Consider the following 15671-nt stretch of genomic DNA (forward strand, 5'->3'; position numbering starts at 1 on the left):
GACCCAGAAGATCAGGACACCGTGATGAAGCCTGTGCCGCTGAGTCGCTCCTGGACTTCCGGGTGTCCATCTTCCACAGCTGAGCCCAGACTGGCAGGAACGCCTGGCTTGTATAGCAGGGGGGGCAGGAACCGGAGGCAGGTGCAGGAGATCAACACTAAACTAGGAAGGGCTGGAGCCTCCTTAAGAGGAGGGGCTTACGAGCGTGACAGGTGTTTGTATTAAGGATTCCATTTGCTTGTGGTTCTCTTCCTAAAAGAGGGAACTTGCTTGTGTTTTAGGATGCCTTTGTTGTTAAAGACTTGAGGACAAAATCCTGGCTTTTCTCAGGAGTACAGCCTTGAGATTCCAGTTGGTTGTGACCTGACGACTTCTGAAAACGTCACACTGAACACCAGTGAATCTCAGCTGCAGGAGATACAGGAGGGACTTACTGTATCCAGACTGATTAACTTCTCAGAGGTGTTGACAAGAAAGTGGGTTTCCATCACAGCACCGGAGTACTGCTTTACACAAACAGTGGTGGGAGTGTGAAACAGGTTCCACAACCCCTTAGAGTAACATGAGATGAGATGGTCAGACTAATGAGTTTCTAGTAATTATCAGACACGCGGGGTGTTGTCAGTCCCTGTGGACGGAAGGAGAGCTGCTGCACACAGAGATCAGGGGCTCGCTGTTGCGCTGGGTGGTTGGAGATCACAATCACACCCACATGACACTGCCCTGTCCATCTGCTCCTCTAGCGTCTCTCGGGGGAGAGATGGGCTCGTGACTCTCTGCAGCGCTCCGCAGGTCTGTGCGGCTCACAGGGGGGTCACTGCGCAGGTGAAGCACGAAGCCCTGGACGTACCGTGCTGGCCCACACGCTGCAGGGCAGAGCCAGACAGCAGGCTGGGCTCACTGGCCTGGAGAGAGAGACACAGCAGGCTGGACTGCTCGCAGTAAGAGCTCACACCCGGACAGTGAAATCCTCTGCACCATGTGGAGCTGTGACACCCCTCTGTCCAAACACAGCTGGAGGAGATCCTGGAGCCAAATAACTCCCAACGATTAAACAGCTGGATGGGCCAGCTGGCCTCCTCTTGTCTGTCACCATCATGCTCTGATCTTCTCATGCTGTGTGAGTGAGTTAGTATTTTATTGTTTTGATTATTGGGAACACAAACAACTGGATTGACTTCACCTGAGCAGCTACTGACATCGACGTTTATAAAAAAAGCTTCTTTCTGTCAGTCCAAAATGACACAGTAAGTCACATCTCTTACAACACCACACCTTCCCCAAACAACAACCACCAAAGCCGTTTCATAACTGCAGTTCTAAACCACACCCCCTGACAACCCTAATCACACTCCTAACAACCACACCCCCTAATAATCACACCCCTGCAGCTCTGTGCAGATCCAGGAAGTGAAACTCAGAGATCAGTTTCGTTTTACTAGAAACAGCCTCACTGCAGCTCCTTCTCTACTGCTCCTCTCTGTGCAGTTTCTACTTGTCAGACAAATGGCAGAAGGCAGTATTTCAGTTTCTCAGGACCAGTTCAGCTGCTCAGTGTGTCTGGATTTGCTGAAGGATCCAGTGGCTCTGCTCTGTGGACACAGTTACTGTATGGGCTGTATTAAGAACTGCTGGGATCAGGAAGATCAGACTGGGATCTACAGCTGCCCCCAGTGCAGACAGACCTTCACCCCAAGACCTGATCTTCACAGAAACACCATCCTGGCTGAAGTGGTGGAGAAACTGAAGGAGACAGGGCTCAGTGGCCCTCCTCCTGCTCACAGTCCTGCTGGCCCTGGAGATGTGCTGTGTGATGTCTGCACTGGGAGACAGAGGGGAGCTGTGAAATCCTGTCTGGTGTGTCTGGCCTCTTACTGTCAGACTCACCTCCAGCCTCACTATGAAGCTGCTCCATTGAAGAAACACAAGCTAGTTGATGCCACAGGACAACTGCAGGAGAAGATCTGCTCCACTCATGACAAACTGCTGGAGGTCTATTGCCGTACTGATGAGAAGTGTGTTTGTTATCTTTGTGTAATGGATGAACACAGAGGTCATGATACTGTCTCAATAGCAGCAGGAAGGACAGAGAAACAGGTGAGGACTTTGTGTCTGTTCATAAAGTGTCTAGTACAAAAATGTAAAAAGGATATTTAGGATATTTGGTACTTTAAGTGATCTCTGGACTGTATTTACTGTATCTGTAATGCTGGATCTCCACTGCTGAGTCCTGCTCATGTACTCATCTGTGATCCACACTGGTTGTGTTTCTGAAGTGTCTCCTGTTCTTCTGTCTGTTGTTCATGATTTTCTCCTCCTCTCCTTCACTGTTTCCCTCTTTACTGTCCTCATGTAGCACCGATGAACCTGTACAACTACACACAGCACACTGAACACCTCTAGAGGAGACTGCACCCTCATTAATGCACACCACACTTAACACCTCTAGAACAGACTGCACCCTCATTAATGCACAGCACACTCAACACCTCTAGAGGAGACTGCACCCTCATTAATGCACAGCACACTCAACACCTCTAGAGGAGACTGCACCCTCATTAATGCACAGCACACTCAACACCTCTAGAACAGACTGCACCCTCATTAATGCACAGCACACTCAACACCTCTAGAACAGACTGCACCCTCATTAATGCACAGCACACTCAACACCTCTAAAGGAGACTGCACCCTCATTAATGCACAGCACACTCAACACCTCTAGAACAGACTGCACCCTCATTAATGCACAGCACACTCAACACCTCTAGAACAGACTGCACCCTCATTAATGCACAGCACACTCAACACCTCTAAAGGAGACTGCACCCTCATTAATGCACAGCACACTCAACACCTCTAGAACAGACTGCACCCTCATTAATGCACAGCACACTCAACACCTCTAGAACAGACTGCACCCTCATTAATGCACAGCACACTCAACACCTCTAAAGGAGACTGCACCCTCATTAATGCACAGCACACTCAACACCTCTAGAACAGACTGCACCCTCATTAATGCACAGCACACTCAACACCTCTACAACAGACTGCACCCTCATTAATGCACAGCACACTCAACCCCTCTAGAACAGACTGCACCCTCATTAATGATGTCCTGCTTTAATTTTAGCACAATAGTATTATTATTTATAATAATAAACTCTATTTTTATATGATAGATTTAAAATGGCTTCTCAAAGCACTTTACAGAACACAAACGGTAGAAGGTAGAAGGGGGTTTTGGAAAACAGTATAAAAGCAAAGAAGCAGAAACAGACCCAGTTAAATTAAAACCCTTCTGAAACAGAAGATTGTGAGTCTGGATTAGAAAGAGCTCAGGGAAGGTGACTCTATGACATCCATAGGGTTGAACTCCAGAGCTGTGGGCTGCAGCAGGAGAAGCCCTGTCACCCAGAGTGCTGGCTTGGGGGACAGACAGGAGACCAGAATTAGAAGAGTGAAGGTTGTGAGGTGGGGAGTAGGATGATAGTAACTCTGACAGGTACTGAGGTGTCAAGCCATGCAGAGACTTTTAGGGGATCATGAGGACTTTGAAGTCAACATGAAACCTGATAGGAAGCCAGTGCAGGGACTTCAGGACAGGAGTAATGTGATCACTTGCACTAGACCTGGTCAGAATTCTGGCTGTCATATTCTGGACATACTGAAGTTTGTTCAGTGTGGGTTTAGATACCCCAGCGAGTGGAGCGTTACTGTAGTCAATATGAGTAAAGATGAAAGAGTTGACCAGCTTTTCAGCCACAATTAGATATAACATAGGACGCAGCCTGGCAGTATTTCTGAGGTGGAAGAATGATGTTTTGACAATTTGTTGAATATGTCATTCTGGATCAGATATCACCTCCAAGTTCTTCAATTTTGACTGTGACTCCAGTACAGTGTCATCCACAGATAAGGATACTGCATTGGTGTGCCAAGAAGCATGACTTCTGTCTTGTAGCAGTTTAAATGAAGGAAATTGTGAGTCATCCATGTGTTAATGTCAGAGAAGCAATTAGAGCAGAGACATGTCAGTGTCAGTTTAGTATGGACAGACTGTACTATAGATTTGAGTATCATCAGAACTCATACATGCTGAAGGGTAGGGGCCCAGTGTCAACCCCTGAGGAAGACCAGACTTAATGAGTCCGATTTCAGAGCTACAATCGCAGAGAGAGACAAAGTGAAAGTGATCAGTGAGGTAAGACTGGAACCATTGAAGAGCAGTGTCAGAAACTCCAAATACCGTCTCAAGACAAGAAAGTGAGAGGTCATGGCTGACAGTGTTGAAAGCAGCACTGAGTTCAGTAAGAATGAGGACAGAAAGAGAACGAGAATCAGAAGCCGTTAGAAGATCGTTAGTGACTTTGACCAGGGCACTTTCTGTGCTGTGAGGTTGTCTGAAAGCATATTGGAGTTCAAAGAGGATTATTTAACTGAAATCTAACAGCACACTGTAAACTTTCTGCATGAAAAGGTAATGAAAGGGTATGAAAGTTGGAGAGAGGGTGAAAGTTGTTCAGGCTGTCCAGAGCCATGATTCTCTTTCTCACACAGGGGTAACAGCAGCAGTTGTGAAGCCACTGGTACCACATCAGTGCTCAAGGATTCATTTCTTATACTGAGGACTATGGGGCAGAAAGCAGAGAAACAGGATTGAAATAAAGTGCTGGGAAGGGGATCTAATAGTCAGGTGGTGGATCTCAGACACATAAACCAGTTAACTGTGGTATAATACCTTCACCTGCTTTATTAAATACAAGTCTCACGCAGGGCACTGCTGGAGTCCATCTGACACAGAACATGTTTCCTTTTCTCCTCTGAAATGATCTGAATTTTCCCAGAAGCAGACAGGAAGTGAGATGTGGTCGGACACAGGGTCTGCCTGGTCCAGAACCTCATCCAGCGGTCAAGCACGTCAGCCACAGGGTCTCCTCTGACCACTCAGAGAAACTAGTGGCAACAAGGCTCATCAGCACTGCTGTAGTCCTCTGTTTTGAGATGCCGAGAGCAGTCAGGACACTAGTGTATATTGAGATGAATGAAATCTGAAATCTCTAGATTATGAAAGAACAAGTAATAGGTCTATTCTTCAGGTGTGAGAAGGCTCCACGGCCGAAACGTTGTGTTTTCTTTCTTCTTTTTTTCAGTATGGAATAAACCTAGCTTGTTCCTTTGCAGCCTACGCATGCTGACGCAGCTCCCCACCTGAACTATCTCTAGATGATGTTTTATATATCATTTGAAACACAATTATCTTCTTTTTACATTTCACCTCACATACAGATGTGCAGACCCAGGTGTCAGGTGTCTGCTGCGCTGCACACGCTGCCGGTGTAGATTAGACATGAAACAGGAGCATGTCAGACAGGACCAGGAAACACATCTCGTGTGGATAAGACATCAGGGATACAGAGTGTGGATTTCCCAGGGTGACTCTAAAGGGTGTCTCTGTGATGTGATTCTCTTACAGCAGAAATGTCCTGAGTGTCTCTGTTTCTCCACAGAAGCAGCTGGGGGAGACACAGACACAAACCCAGCAGAGACTCCAGGAGAGAGAGAAGAAGCTGCAGAAGCTGAGACAGGCTGTGGAGTCACTCAGAGTGGGTATTCACCAGATGAGTGGACACACTTGAACTTGAACTTGAACTTGAACTTTATTGCCATATGTAACCGGTACTGGTACAATGGAATTCTTACTTACAGAAAGTCTCTCGATTGTAAAACAAGTGTAAAAACAAAACAAAGTGCAAACAGTGCATCAAGACAATGTGCAAACAATAGACAATGTGCAAGTAAACATGCAGGCAGTTTGAATGTAAACAATACAGACATGTAAACAATGACTGGAGACGTACAATAAATAAATTACAATGAGGTAGATGGTGATGGTGTGGGTGTGGTCCGAGGGGGATGGCTAAATGTGTTCGCCAGTCTCACTGCTTGTGGATAGAAGCTATTGAAGAATCTAGTGGTAAGTGTCCGTATGCTCTTATATCTCTTGCCTGAGGGCAGTGGGGTGAAGAGCTCATGCCCGGGGTGGTGACTGTCCTCTGTGATGGCCAGAATTCTACCACGGCAGCGGTCCTCGTAGAGCTGTTTAATCTCGGTGAGACCACAGACACACATTTCCACAGCTGGACACTGGACAGTACCCTTTGGAAACACAGCATACAGCATAATGTAGTTTGAGTGTTTTCCTGTGAAATAATCCACTGTGTGTCTCCTCCCTCAGAGCTCTGCACACACAGCAGTACAGGACACTGACAGGATCTTTACTGAGCTGATCCGCTCCATTGAGAGAACACGCTCTGAGGTCACAGAGCTGATCAGAGCTCAAGAGAGGGCTGCAGTGAGTCAGGCTGAAGGACGTCTAGAGCGACTGGAGAAGGAGATCGCTGAGCTGAAGAGGAGAGACTCTGAGCTGAACCAGCTCTCACACACAGAGGATCACATCCATTTCCTCCAGGTAACATCACTGTTCTGTGACTCTGCAGTACAGAAGGGTGTCTCTCACACAGAGCTGCTCCTGGCTTCTCCCCAGGAAAGTGTGCTGTGTTTGATTGGAAACTCCTCTTTCTTCCCTGCTGCAGGATTTCCAGTCTGTATGTGTCCCTCCTGGAGCTGGAGACTCACCCAGCACCCCTGTCCGTCTACACTTCTCTCCTGAGGCAGTGAGGAGAGCTGTCTCTGGACTGAAAGAGCGACTGGAGGATCTCTGCAAGAAGGAATCAATAAAGATTTCCACAACAGGTTAGTAGAGAAACACACGGATGTCTTTCTGGACAGCTTATATATTTCCTGTTTTTCTCTTATATTGTCAATGGATTTTTTGTGCAGTGACTGTATTTATCAGAGCAGCTTATCAGTCAATGATTCAAATTCTAGGTGAAATGTCTTAAAATCTCCAGTCTCACAAATCTTTATGACAGTAAGTGTGTTGTTATATTGTGCTGTATATAGTTTAACAGGAACGTTTTAATTGGGGCTAAAGTCCCAGTCCAGTAGAACATGTTATTCCTGTTACTCTGTTACTGCAGCCCTGATGAGACATCTCTCTGTGTGTCTCCCCAGTGACTGAAGTCTACAGTCTGCTGACTCCAGAGCCCTGGTCCAGAGCAGAGCTTTTACACTGTGAGTCTGTTTTCACAACAGTTCCCCTCTGAAAGAGAGACACCGGAAGGACAGCAAAGCACAAGGAACTGGGGACAGGACAGAGTAGGAACGCCCTTTGGCTGCAGAGGGCATGACACCTCTCTGGTCACCAGCTCTGGTGCACAGTCATCCAGCTGAGGGCCTTTAGCTTGTTGTCTAGTCATCTGGGTTGAGTCTTTACCCAGGTCTCCCATGGGATCGTCAGCCCCTACCCGGTGAGCTGTAGGATCATCTGTCTCTCCCTGGTGACTAGTTCCTCCTTTCTCTTCCTTATATAGTGCCTTTTGTTGGTGCAGAGCTCTGGCTGTCTCATGGCCTCATACCTCCTAGTAGGTCTCCCGTCAGTTTTCTGCTTTAGGACTAGTGTTTGACACCGGATCAGATGCTTCATTGGGAGGGAGAACCACAGCCTGACAAAGTACTGAGAATTGTGACTGATTGGGTCCAGCCCCTAGTGACAGAGGTTGCAGAAGGAGATGCAGTGGAGTTTCAGGGGGAAACATCTCTCCCCCTTCCTCACTGTCTGACACATCTGGTTCCTTGTGATGTACTCGTACCTGTTCCACCATCCCTTGCAGCGCTTGTCTGAGTCTGGCTGACAGAGGGTACACCACAACCATGTCAGCTTAAGCCAGCAGGGTGTCTGCCTTCAGCACCCTCACTTTCCTCATGAGAGTCAGCGTGCGAGTCTTCCACAGGCCCAGTTACACGTTGACCTTGACGGTCCTCTCTGTCCAGTTTATGTTCTTGTTGTCCTGGCTCTGGAATGAAACCACTAGCATCATTAGGGGCTCCATGCAAAGCTTGAGACCTTCTGGCGGCATGTTCCTGTCCCTCCAGGGTCCAAAGAGCTTGCCCTTGCTCTTTCTGTTTATAGCCTCAAGTCTGAGGCCCTGCAGTACTGCTCCCTAACCTGCAGCCCACTCTGCAACCCCCTGTCTGAAATCAGGAACAGCATCATGTGCACTGGGAGATCTTGAGGACTTCCCCTGTGCCTCTACCTACAGCTCTGTAATGAGAACATAAAGAAGAGGTGAAAGAGGACACTCTTGTCCTACTCCAGATTCCTGGGGGATTAAATCCCAAAGATGTCTGTTCATGTTGACCCTACTGCCCACTTCATAGTACAGTATCTCTGTCCAGCAGCTGAAACTTTCTCAGAATCTGAAGTGCTCCAGCCCTCTGAACAGATAGCTGTGGTTTACTGTGTCAAAGGCTTTCTCCTGGTCCAGGCTCACCACCATCATGGGCACGTTCTGGTCCTCGGCCCAGGTGAGGGCATCTCTGGTGAGCTGGAGGTTCCAGCTGACTTATCACCCTCCCACCCCACATGTCTGGTCACTGTTGGTGATGTGGGGCAGGGCGGTCCTCAGTCTAATGGCCAGTAGCTTGGACACGATCTTGATGTCCTTGCAGAGCATCTTTTGAACCCCTCCTGAAGTGCTGAGAGATGACACCTTCCCTCATCCTGTGTCCAAGCTTTTTGCTGATGAAGGAGCTCTTGTTCCACCTCCACCAGGTCTGCCACTGGGGTGTCCCAGAAGGAGGTGTAGAATTCCTTGGGAAGTCTGTCTTGCCACAGCCCTTTGCCATTCTCCATCTGTCAGAATGTGTCAGAGTCTGAGACCCTGGATTTGTGAATAACTGGAATATTCAGGAGCAGAGCCAGACTCACAATAATGATGGTATGATGACAGTGCTCTTGCCCTGCAGCTTCACAGACACACAGCCTCTTGTGAGCGGCAGCAGTGGGACTCTGGTACAGGGGCTCCTCTGGGGCCTGTAGGCCTCTCTCTGGTCTGAGAAATGGCTGTTTCTCTTCACACATCAACCAGGCTGATGGGTCAGCAGGAAGAAACAGTCAGGACTTGATCTGTCTGAACAAACAGAGCGATAGGAAAACCCAACATCATTTGTTCTTGATATCCTGCCAAAATCAGAATGTCTTGGGTTATTGTTGGTCAGTCACTAAATCTTTAAGCACAAAAACCTCAAACGCTTTTAGACTACAGTCTGCAGACATCAACTACACTTGAATTGGGAATTACACAGTAAAATGCAGGAGAGGTATAAGTTGAAGGGGGAAGAAACAGTATTTCTGTGTATTTTGGGCAGATAACTGTGAAGAGATAGGGGAATGACAGACAAAAAGAAAAAGAATTCAGGACGACACACAACCCGTTACACAGTTTGTCCATTGCTGGCTTGCTGTTTACTGGGACCAACAGTAACAGTGACAGGAAGCCAACAGCAGGTATAAGTCATCGTAAATGTATTCTGTTCAGTGTTGAAAGAGTGAGCAAACACTCTGTACAGGACATGTTTCTGCAGTTTCACATTTACTGGAGGGCTCCTCTTACTGGCCAGGGGTAATAACTTTGGGGTCTTTCTCTTCAGCCCAGCTGGTGTTCTCACATGGTCCTGGTCATTAAGAGACCCAGTGGTGTGTTTCACTAAGAATGACACTGGAGTGTCAATATTATTTCACTAGTCCCACCAGACTGAGTGTGTATTGGGGTGTTTGCCTGCGATATTGGGGACCTTGTTTCAAACAGGAGTGATCTAGAGGGTGTCTGTGTTTCCAGACTGATAGACTCTCCTGTGGAGTAAGTCAGTGTTTGACACTGTGTCCTGTTCTACACAGAATAAGTGTGAAATATCAGTGGAAGATGTTGTCATGATGGCTTCAGAGTTGCAGTGTCCAGAAGAGGGCGACCTCTCTCATCACTGAAATAAAGGCGCTCTGAGCCCAGAAATGAATTCAGGTATTAACAATAATTGCTTACACTTATATAGCGCTTTACAGGTAATGGGGATCCCCTCCACCACCACCGGTGTGTAGCCCCACCTGGATGATGCGACTGCAGCCATAGTGTGCCAGAACACTCCCCACACATCAGCTCTCAGTGGGGAGGAGAACAGAGTGATGAAGCCAGTTCAGAGAGGGGGGTTATTAGGAGGCCATGATGGGTAAAAGCCAGGGGGAAATTTGGCCAGGACTCCAGGGTTACACCCCTACTCTTATCAAGAAACACCCTGGGATTTTTAATGACCACACAGGTCCTTGGTTTTAAGTCTCTTCCACAGGACAGCGCCTGTTTACAGTATCATCTCCCCATCGCTATACTGGGGAATTAGGACCCACATAGACTGCAGGGTGAGCACCCCCTGTTGGCCCCACTCACACCTCTTGCAGCAGCAGCCTTAGTTTTTTCCAGGAGGTCTCCCATCCAGGTACTGACCAGGCTCACACCTGCTGAGCTGCAGTGGGCTGCCAGTTGTGAGTTGCAGAGTGATATGGCTGCTGGTGTTTTTATAAATTCATGTAGGTGACTCTGTCACCCTTTCTAGGCTCCAGGAGTCAAAAAATAAGAGCTTATAAGAATATCTTTGATCTTCACTAGATTGACAGGCAGACAGGCAAAGGGGAGTATTTACTCAGTATTAAGTATTAATAGTAGTTCAGGTGGGTAGCTGCGACACCTGAAGAAGGCTCCACGGCCGAAACGTTGTGTTCCCTTTCTTCTTTTTTTCAGCATGGAATAAACCTATTACTTGTTCCTTTTAAGTATAAATAGTTTACACTGAAGTATTAAGTATCAGGAGAGTATTAAGTCTTCTTCTTGAATTCAGCACTTTTTCATTCTGCGTCGTCAGGAAAATGGTCTCAGAGAAGATGAACGAGCTGCTGAGCTGGGATTTGAAATAAACCGGTTTAACAGACAGGCTGTCCAGTTTCTTACAGTATACAGGTCGCTGTGGTGGGTTGTGAAGTGTTTGAAAGCGAGTGGTCGGGCTGTAGTTTCTCCTGCAGTCCGGTCGGTCCTGTGTTTATTAATAATGTCGTTTAAAAAATAAAGTTTCATCGCTGTGAAAACAAGTGTTTAATGTTTGTATTTAGAGGATATTGGGATCACTCCCATGTGTAACACTAGTGAAACAGTGAAGAAGATGTCGTTTCTCTGGAAGGGAAGAGCAGTCATTAGTAATTGACTTGTGTTTCTCTCTCGGTGTGTTTGGGGACAAAGACATTTCACAGTCTGATGGATTTGAGTTGGACTGTGATCGACAGGAGCCTGTTGTGATGTTTGTGTTTTATTCCCCAGCAGCTGTGACTCTGGACCCTGATACAGCTCACTGTTTGCTCAGCCTGTCTGAGGATGGGAAGAGAGTGAGACTGGGACAGAGGAAGAGTCTCTCTGACAATCCTCACAGATTTGATCACAGTTCCTGTGTCGTGAGCAGGGAGGCCTTCACCTCAGGGAGACACTACTGGGAGGTGGAGGTGAATGACAGCTGGACAATAGGAGTGACCAGAGAGTCTGCAGAGAGGAAAGGGGGGATCAGATTCTCTCCCCAGCAGGGTTACTGGTGTCTTTACTCTCACCCTTATTGTTTCTCTGCTCTCACTACCCCTATGACCCCTCTCCCCCTCAGTCTGCTGCCCAGGAAGCTGGGGGTTTGTGTGGATATTGAGGAGAGGACGGTCTCCTTTTACAGAGTGGAGTCCAGAGCTCATGTCTACACTTTCACTGACATGGTCTTCACTCAGGGGGAGAAGATCTATCCTGTCTTCTATACCTGGGATCAGTATAAAGACCTTGAGCTGCTGCCTGCTGTCAGTGTGGAGATTAAACCCGTCACTGTAGCCTGTAGCCAGAGGTGCCTGTAGCCAGAGGCTTCGTCAGCAGCGTGGGCTCCACAGGGAGCTGGGGCGGCCTGCCTGAAGGCCAGAGCGGGCGGCCTGTGAGCGTGATCGCTACGGACAAGACAACATGTTGCTCCCTTTCAGCTGGCAGCACACCTGCGTGGACCCGACGTGAGTGGGAGGAGAAATTGGAGCTGTGGAAATAAGGAACAAGCTCCCCATACATGGCGTTGAAGCCAAATACCTTTGTTTTCTTCAAGAAACAGCTGGGTAAAATCCCCGGATCATTATCTACTAATTACCAAACAAGCTAGTTGAGCTGAATGACCTTTTGTTTTTACCCATTCTGACGTTTTAGGTTTGTCCTAAGTCCTAAGATTTTTATGTATAACACGATTATTTCCTAATTTATTAATTACTATAACAGTCTAAGTAACTGTGCTTACTGGCCACCGATACCTTTTATTAATTTACCGTCACTGACTCATGAACACAGGCTGACTCTCTCCCAGCTCTCTGTCCACTGCTCACACTGGGAGACGGGTTTACTGACGGGCAGTGAGGTGAGGTCAGAAATATTGTATTAATTTTAGAACTGATGATGTTGTGTCGTGTATAAATGCGTTATATTATTTTTTTTTTAATTAAACAGGGGAAAATAACATGTACGAGAGAGGGAGATATACCTCACCACCAGCCTGCTGTACTGCTGACTTGTAAATATCTCTGGAAACCCTGCTGTGTTTTTTTCCCAGTTTTAAGAAAATAAACTTTTAAAAATGAAATCCCATGTGAGTCTCTCCTGCGCGCGCCGGTGATCGTGAAGCTGCCAGAACGGGGAGGGACCCGCTGACGTCACCACAGCCTGGAGGAATAGGGTCTGTGACCCAGACAGGAAGTGGCTCAGGGTGGTTATGGGAGTTGTAGTTTGTAGGCAGCGCTGCTTCTGTTACCAGCTATAGCCAGTCTAATACCCGGCTGTCTTTAATACAGGGATTCATGACCCGCTGACGTCTCTTCCCTGAGTGCTGGCTGACACTGAAGAAAGGCTGCAGGTGTTCTGTAATGAGGAGCTGTGTGCGCTACCCAAGATCGTTCTCTGGGTTATTGCCGCACAAACCCCGGTGTGTAAAACACTTAGCTGCAGCAGTGTGGGTGTTTAAATGCTCTTGGCTCGTGAACAGCACCCCCCTATCCCAGTGCATTGCCTGTGTAATAGCGCCACATTCAATAAAACCACGAGAGACAGAGATCCACAAAGCTGTGTCGGTCTTCTGTGTAAAATATCGGTGTGTAAACATTCGCTCTGAATCTGGACTGTAATTAACACTGTAAACATCCCGTTTGTATAAAATCAGGTGAGTGTAAATCTGCTGTGTTATTGTCGAGCTGTGGAAGAAGACAAGAAACATATTTCTGAACCTTGTAGGTTTAATTCAGTGTGATGTGTTTAGTACTGCAGAGATCAATGACAATGTATGTATAGAAAAAGGTGAGTGTGAATCTGGTATGTTATCGTCCATCTGTAAAAGGAGACAGGAAACCCTGCTATACTGTAGTTCAGAGTCATTTGTTTTCTCCGGTTTTCATGACCTTCGCTTATTAAAATGCCTATTTTTGAGAGCACGATTTTTCAGATGTCAATAACTTTGCGAAAATTACACAGAGCCTTCAAATCACACGCATTTAAGAGATCGCGATTTGTGAAAATTGCAGCAGCTTTTATTTAAACAACATACTGGGGCATTAGGACCCACATGAGCCACAGGGTGAGCGCCCCCTGCTGGCCCCACTCACACCTCTTCCAGCAGCAGCCTTAGTTTGTCCCAGGAGTCTCCCCTCCAGGTACTGACAGGCTCACACTGCTGGGCTCCAGTGGGCTGCCAGCTGGGAGCTGCAGGGTGACGTGGCTGCTGGCCTGCATGATGTAGCGCTGGATGTTGTAGCAGTGTAGATACGGGTTGGGCTCCAGTGGCCGTTGTCCAGGGTAGATGTCTTGGTCTTGATGAAAGCTACAGGTGCTGAGGGTCCCCCCTCTGGGCCTTTGACACCTGGGGGTGCTGTTGCCACTGATCATGGTTCTCTCTCTGGTTTCTACCCCAACACGCTTCTCAGGGGTGGTGTTCGCCAGTGTGTCCGGCGGCCTGGGAGAGCTGTCCTTCCTGTCCCTCATGACCTTCTTCCACAGGTACCCCAACCTCTCAGTGCAGTGTTAATGTACTGGAGTATCCAGTCAGTGTGTCTGTATTAACCCCTCTCTCTCTCAGTGCAGTGTTAATGTAGTGGAGTGTCCAGTCAGTGTGTCTGTATTAACCCCTCTCTCTCTCAGTGCAGTGTTAATGTACTGGAGTGTCCAGTCAGTGTGTCTGTATTAACCCCTCTCTCTCTCAGTGCAGTGTTAATGTAGTGGAGTGTCCAGTCAGTGGGGGCAGCTGATAAAAGGAAGAGGAGCTGTTACATGTAGAAATTCCTTAACTTCCTTCATGTTGTCCTCAAAGACAAAGGTGGTGACAGAGGTGTCCATCTTCCACAGCTGAGCCCAGACTGGCAGGAACGCCTGGCTTGTATAGCACGGGGGGCAGGAAGGAGGGGTTTACGAGCGTGACAAACCGCATCCAGAAGATTCTAGCCTCCAGGGGGCGTGGTGAAAACAAACAGATTTTGGTAAAGCGGCGCAGCTGGGGTGATAAATTCGATAGCTGGGTAAAGGCTTCCGAGGTGAAAGAGATATAGAGCTGATGAAAAAAACACAATGAACCGCAACGGCTTCTATGTTACGCTGGCGGGTGATTCATCCTCAAAGATGTTTCCAAAGAACACCAGCGCGTGCTTCTCGGGGTATTCAGGAAGGGCGACTGGCCTGGACGGGAGCTGGGCAGTGGGCCTGGTACAACTACACTACCCGCACACCCTACACACGGTAGACCGAGACGAAGAGTCTTCGGCGCGTCGGCGAAGAGGCCGGAGGCTGCAGGGACCGGCACCGCCCCCCCCCCCCAAGGGCGTCGAGCAGCTCGCGCTTGAAACGAAGCGCGCTGTGGACAAAACCAAGCTCACTGGCGTAGGATTCAGACACGTCGGAGCCCGGGGAGGGGCCATCAGTGGGGGGGGGGTGTGATATCGACGGAACGATTTACAATTTGGGCGCACGAAATAACGTTTTCTCTTCTCCTTCGTTTTCTTTGTGTGACTGAATTCGCACGTACACAGAAAGTGTCTAACAGGCCAGCATGATCTCCGGCTCCTAACAACAACGCTATCAAACACTATCAAATGCGTTACTGTGTCTTTATATCAGTGCAATAAAGCCGAACTGTCTGACACTGCTGTAGATTGGGATAATGGAGAGAGATGAACTGATGAAGTTTTATTCTGGTTTGGGGAGGAGTTATTAGGGCACTGTAAATCCTGTACTCTTGAACTTCCTAGTGAGGACTGCAGCTCTCTTTCACTGCTAGTGCCGCACCTGTCCTTGCGAAGGGCAGAGTCAGAAAACGTTATTTTGAGAGAAAACGAGGGAACGCTTTAGCCTTTTCGTGTGCACGCAGTTGAAATCGTTCCCTCGATATTTAACTTTTTTTTTTCCTTCTGATGGTCCCCTCCCGGGCTCTGGAAAAGACCACCCCATGAGCTGGGCTGTGGGGGTTGTTGGGAGGGATACCCGGTTTCTTATGTACAAGCATGACCCTCTGGCGAGGGTGCTGGGTCTCAGATCAGGTGGCGGAAGTGTAAAATCGCCCCATCCTGTCAATATGACGGGCGGGTTTATCACCAGGCGTGTCTATACACAGAAATCCTAGAACACCAGTTCATAGGGGACGTCTAGGTGCCGCTTCTGCGTTGCGTGCCTTTCCAAGGCGTG

The 15671-nt window shown here is 48.0% G+C and overlaps 1 protein-coding gene across 5 annotated transcripts in view; it reads left to right on the forward strand.

The window, feature by feature from the left end:
- Positions 1 to 15671, forward strand: part of LOC138238041 (E3 ubiquitin-protein ligase TRIM39-like) — a 373132-nt gene continuing 357461 nt past the window's right edge. For 2 of the 5 annotated variants that reach the window (XM_069187843.1, XM_069187842.1), the window contains exons 1-5: positions 1 to 2097; positions 5514 to 5609; positions 6242 to 6475; positions 6600 to 6759; positions 7081 to 7140. In XM_069187843.1, coding sequence (XP_069043944.1) covers positions 1507 to 2097; positions 5514 to 5609; positions 6242 to 6475; positions 6600 to 6759; positions 7081 to 7140 — 1141 coding nt within the window. In that variant the 5' untranslated portion in view covers positions 1 to 1506. Of the gene's footprint in view, positions 2098 to 5513; positions 5610 to 6241; positions 6476 to 6599; positions 6760 to 7080; positions 7141 to 11267; positions 12595 to 15671 lie in introns of those variants that run through there. The other 3 variants (XR_011189251.1, XM_069187844.1, XM_069187845.1) reach the window with 3 other exon arrangements.

This window comes from Lepisosteus oculatus, chromosome 4 (genome assembly GCF_040954835.1).
Source record: "Lepisosteus oculatus isolate fLepOcu1 chromosome 4, fLepOcu1.hap2, whole genome shotgun sequence".
Classification (NCBI taxonomy): domain Eukaryota; kingdom Metazoa; phylum Chordata; class Actinopteri; order Semionotiformes; family Lepisosteidae; genus Lepisosteus; species Lepisosteus oculatus.